The sequence below is a fragment of the Caenorhabditis briggsae genome (genome assembly GCF_000004555.2).
Source record: "Caenorhabditis briggsae complete genome, chrIV, whole genome shotgun sequence".
In the NCBI taxonomy this organism is placed as follows: domain Eukaryota; kingdom Metazoa; phylum Nematoda; class Chromadorea; order Rhabditida; family Rhabditidae; genus Caenorhabditis; species Caenorhabditis briggsae.
The window spans coordinates 16,401,416-16,406,527 of NC_013487.2; the positions used below are offsets into that span (position 1 = coordinate 16,401,416).

A 5,112-nucleotide genomic window follows, 5' to 3' on the forward strand; every position below is an offset into this window, starting at 1 on the left:
TCCCACTAGGCCATCCGAGCAAATTTTGCGAAAAATCAGATTTTTGGTTGAAATTGAGTTTTTTGAGGGTTTCCCTCAGAACACTTTTGGCTATAACTCGCTTCAAAATTGACCTAGAAACTTGATTTTTGAAACAAAATGTGTGGAAACATCTGGAGATCATGTTGGTCACTTACTTATCAAAAAGCAACCGTTCTCCAACGCACATCTTCGGATGATCATCCTTGTGCTCCCCAGAGAAAAAGTGCACAGCAATGGAGTCATCCTCATTGCACCCCTTAGTCATTCCACAATTTTTCCACTTCTCCCCATACTCCACCGTCTCCTTTTTCTGCAATAAATCCGCTTCAAACGCTCCCAACTCCGCTAGTTTCGTCTCATCGGCTCTATGAACAGGCGGTCCATCGATTTTGAGCTCAACCTCTCTGGTTTCAGCAATCGGAAGCTCAAAACACCCCTCGAACAGTTTCTGCGACTCGTTTTCGTCCAAAAATTTGGAAATTGTTTCATGCGCCTCGCCCTTCTGAATCCCTCGTTGTCCTATTATTGCATACGCACTTCCCACTCTCCAATTATCGATTTTCTTGGCTCCAAACCCTTCGAGAAGCTGTCTTGACTGTCTGGACACATGCTCTGCTACGTCACCAAACGACGCGGCGACTAGAATCGCTGCATGCGGGATTCTCATCAGCCACGTCATCAGTTTCTCATCAGAAGCCGTCACATCAAACGTGGACCTTTCTAGAATGTCTCCAGTCGTCCCGTTGAGGATCGCCACGTTGATGCCACGGCCAATGGAGTCTGTGTCGAATAATTTGATGTCGTTTAGACAGGCGAACGGAGGAAGGTTGTCGGTTTCGGTGCGGACACGGAACAGCATCTGAGGGAGGGCACATTGGTTGTCGTAGTAGCATTTGGTGTCTGAAAAATGAATTTTAAAGGATTCCACCTTTTTTTCCGAAAAATTCCGGTTAATTTAGTTCAAGGATCAAGTTTCTGGGTTAACTTTGAGCCAAGTTATGACCAGTTCAAGTTTTACTGGGCTTAGGATTCCTAAGCCTCAGTAACATAATCCTAAGCCTCAGTAAAAAATTCCTAAGCCTTAATAAAGTTTTCTAAGCCTCAGTAAAAATTCCTAAGCCTCAGTAAAAATCCTAAGCCTCAGTAAAAAATTCCTAAGCCTTAATAAAGTTTTCTAAGCCTCAGTAAAAATTCCTAAGCCTCAGTAAAAATCCTAAGCCTCAGTGAAAAATTCCTAAGCCTCAATAAAGTTTTCTAAGCCTCAGTAAAAATCCTAAGCCTCGGTAACAATTCCTAAGTCTCAGTAAAAATTCCTAAGCCTCAGTAAAAAATTCCTAAGCCTTAATAAAGTTTTCTAAGCCTCAGTAAAAATTCCTAAGCCTCAGTAAAAATCCTAAGCCTCAGTAAAAAATTCCTAAGCCTCAATAAAGTTTTCTAAGCCTCAGTAAAAATCCTAAGCCTCGGGGGCAATTCCTAAGTCTCAGTAAAAATTCCTAAGCCTCAGTAAAAAATTCCTAAGCCTTAATAAAGTTTTCTAAGCCTCAGTAAAAATTCCTAAGCCTCAGTAAAAATCCTAAGCCTCAGTAAAAAATTCCTAAGCCTCAATAAAGTTTTCTAAGCCTCAGTAAAAGAATCCTAAGCCTCAGTAAAAGAATCCTAAGCCTCAGTAAAAATCCTAAGCCTCGGTAACAATTCCTAAGTCTCAGTAAAAATTCCTAAGCCTCAGTAAAAGAATCCTAATCCTCAGTAAAAGAATCCTAAGCCTCAGTAAAAATTCCTAAGCCTCAGTAAAAATCCTAAGTCTCAGTAAAAATCCTAAGCCTCAGTAAAAGAATCCTAAGCCTCAGTAAAAGAATCCTAAGCCTCAGTAAAAGAATCCTAAACCTCAGTAAAAATCCTAAGCCTCAGTAAAAATCCTAAGCCTCAGTAAAAGAATTCTAAGCCTCAGTAAAAGAATTCTAAGCCTCAGTAAAAGAATCCTAAGCCTCAGTAAAAATTACTAAGCCTCAGTAAAATTTCTCTTAGCCTCAGTAAAAATTCATAAGCCTCAGTAAAAAACCCTAAGCCTCAGTAAAAATGCCTAAGCCTCAGTAAAAATTCCTAAGCTTCAGAAAAAATTCCTAAGCCTCAGTAAAAAATCCTAAGCCTCAGTAAAAATTCATAAGCCTCAGTAAAAAACCCTAAGCCTCAGTAAAAATGCCTAAGCCTCAGTAAAAATTCCTAAGCTTCAGAAAAAATTCCTAAGCCTCAGTAAAAATTACTAAGCCTCAGTAAAATTTCTCTTAGCCTCAGTAAAAATCCTAAGCCTCAGTAAAAATTCATAACCCTCAGTAAAAAACCCTAAGCCTCAGTAAAAATTCCTAAGCTTCAGAAAAAATTCCTAAGCCTCAGTAAAATTTCTCTTAGCCTCAGTAAAAATCCTAAGCCTCAGTAAAAATGTCCTAGCCTCAGTAAAAATCCTAAGCCTCAGTAAAAATTCATAAGCCTCAGTAAAAAAACCCTAAGCCTCAGTAAAAATGCCTAAGCCTCAGTAAAAATTCCTAAGCTTCAGAAAAAATTCCTAAGCCTCAGTAAAAATTACTAAGCCTCAGTAAAATTTCTCTTAGCCTCAGTAAAAATCCTAAGCCTCAGTAAAAATGTCCTAGCCTCAGTAAAAATTCATAAGCCTCAGTAAAAAAACCCTAAGCCTCAGTAAAAATGCCTAAGCCTCAGTAAAAATTCCTAAGCTTCAGAAAAAATTTCTAAGCCTCAGTAAAAATTCATAAGCCTCAGTAAAAATTCATAAGCCTCAGTAAAACACGACATCGCGGTTGGGAACCTGAAAAACGCGCGCTTCGTCGCACACAAAAGTTGGCTGCGTGCCAGATTCGAAAATTTTGAAACGTGTTTTGAAAAAAACGTGAAGTTAAGCGTTGTTGAGTCGCTACTCACCGAAAAGCCGCGACGCGACCGCGCTACGCGTCCAAACTTGGCGCGCTTTCCAATTTTTAAATCTGTGTAAAAGGGGCGTGTAAAAGAATCCTAAGTCTCAGTAAAACTAAAAATGCTCATAACTCGCTTCAAAATTGACCTAGAACCTTGATTTTTGTACCTAATCGACTGGAATTATCTGGGGAATCTGATTCTCACCAACTTGCGGATCCTCCTGCACATCTTCCAACAAACTCCCGTCACTTTTCACTCGTTCTTTTATCGATTTCTCTTGAATCCTGACCGGATTTTTAGAATTTCGATTATTTTCGTTCTCGCTGTAGAATGTCAAAAATCGAAAAATCAAAAAGCCGGTGACGAGAAGTGCAAACCACAGGAGAAACCTGCTGTTCAGTTTTAGCATCTAAAAATTACATTTTCTGGAAATTCTGAAAATTCCAAAAAAAAAAAGAAAAAGTGTTTTAATATCGAAACGGTCCATGATTTACCGATTTTCTAAAAAGACATATGATTCGAAAAATGAGGAAAAAAGGGAGGAATTGACAAGAACATTGGTTTATCATCATAATTCGATTATATAGTGATTAAAACTGTAATTAGATTGTATCTGACATTGTCTCTATTTAAAAAAAATCAATAATAGTTCTGGAATGGGGATAAAAATGGAATTTTGGGCTGAAAATCACTAATTTTCTGCAATTTTCTATTTGAAATTTGGTGAAAATTAGGCAATTTGCTCAATTTTTAAGGGAATTTTCTGGAAAAAACTTTAAAATGTCGGATTTTCAGTCTTTTTTTCTATTCAAATTTTGATTTTAAAAAACCCTAATTTTCAGAAATTTTTTGAAAATTAGGCTTAATTTTTCTAATTTTTTGGGTAATTTTCTGTAAACAACTCGGAAAATTTCGGATTTTTAGCAAATTTCCTACTCAAAATTTGCTGAAAATTAGGCCATTTTAAGGGATTTTCTGGAAAAAAAAGGAAAATATCGGATTTTTAGACAGAAAATCCGTAATTTTCTGTCAAAAATTGGTAAAAATTAGACATGTTTGTCAATATTTTGAGGGATTTTTCTGAAAAAAAAACTCGGAAAATGTCGGATTTTGCTGAAAATTAGGCTATTTTTAGGAAATTTTCTGAAAAAAACCCGAATTTCAGTATATTTTCAGATTTTTCAGATCGATTAGGGGTTTGAAAATTGATATCGATTTTTGAGGTTGGTTGGTTGGTGTGGCGTGGCAAATTTGATCAGGAATTGAGGTCGAAATACGGGGGAAAAACAAAGAAAGATAGGGAAAAGTGAACAATTTTGGGGATAAAAAAAATAATATTTTTGCAAAATTGGGTGTAAAATTGGATAAAACTAGTGATGGTGCTGTATAATAGAATTGAAAAACAAACAAATTTTTAACAGGATTTTTAGGAATAAAACGCTAGGAATGGGGAATTTTCTAGGGGTATTTTTTAGTTTAGAACAATTTCTAGATTATTGATTTTTAATAAGAAATTGGGGGGCTAAAACTATTGGATAAAACGCTAGGGATGGGGGGAATTTTCTAGTCTAGAAACATTTCTAAATTCCATTTTTATAGGTCTGACGTCTTCTGGAACTGCTCAGCAGGGTCTTCGCGCCGACCCGTTTGCCGCATCCCGATTTGATGTGTCTTTCGAGGCGATTCGTTGATGTCAGCTTGGCGAAATGCACTTTTGAAGTTTCACGCGTTGAGAGGATGAGACACTGCAAGAATTAAGGCATTTTTAGTTATTTGAAGCCTATTTTTAGCCCTTTTAAGCCTATTTTTAGCCATTTTAAGCCCATTTTAAGCCTATTTTAAGCCTATTTCAAGCCTAATTTCAGCCCTTTTCAGCCTATGTTTAGCCATGTAAAGCCATTTTAAGCCCATTTCTAGCCTATTTTAAGCCTATTTGTAGACAGTTTCAGTATATTTCAAGCCATTTCTAGCCATTTCAGGCCTATCTTTAGCGTATTTTCAGCCATTTTAAGCCTATTTTTAGTTATTTTAGCTTATTTTTAGCCGTTTAAAGCCATTTTTAGTTTATCTTTAGCGTAATTTCAGCCTATTTGTGGCCATTTTAAGTTACTGTAGATTACTGTAGAGAATCTTGTAGTTTGTAGTTGATTTTTTTTTTGCAAACAC

General features: G+C 36.6%; 2 protein-coding genes across 2 annotated transcripts in view; both read right to left on the reverse strand.

The window, feature by feature from the left end:
• CBG13870 overlaps window positions 1-3,355 on the reverse strand; it is a gene marked incomplete at both ends in the record, with an annotated part of 8,453 nt that extends 5,098 nt beyond the window's left edge. The window contains 2 exons of the mRNA XM_045236328.1: window positions 177-921; window positions 3,151-3,355. Coding sequence (XP_045095312.1) covers window positions 177-921; window positions 3,151-3,355 — 950 coding nt within the window. The remainder of the gene's footprint in view (window positions 1-176; window positions 922-3,150) is intronic.
• A 1,171-nt stretch (window positions 3,356-4,526) lies between these two features.
• The window catches only part of CBG13869, a gene marked incomplete at both ends in the record, with an annotated part of 4,051 nt that continues 3,465 nt past the window's right edge, over window positions 4,527-5,112 (reverse strand). The window contains one exon of the mRNA XM_045236329.1: window positions 4,527-4,691. Within this exon, the coding sequence (XP_045095313.1) occupies window positions 4,527-4,691 (165 nt within the window). The remainder of the gene's footprint in view (window positions 4,692-5,112) is intronic.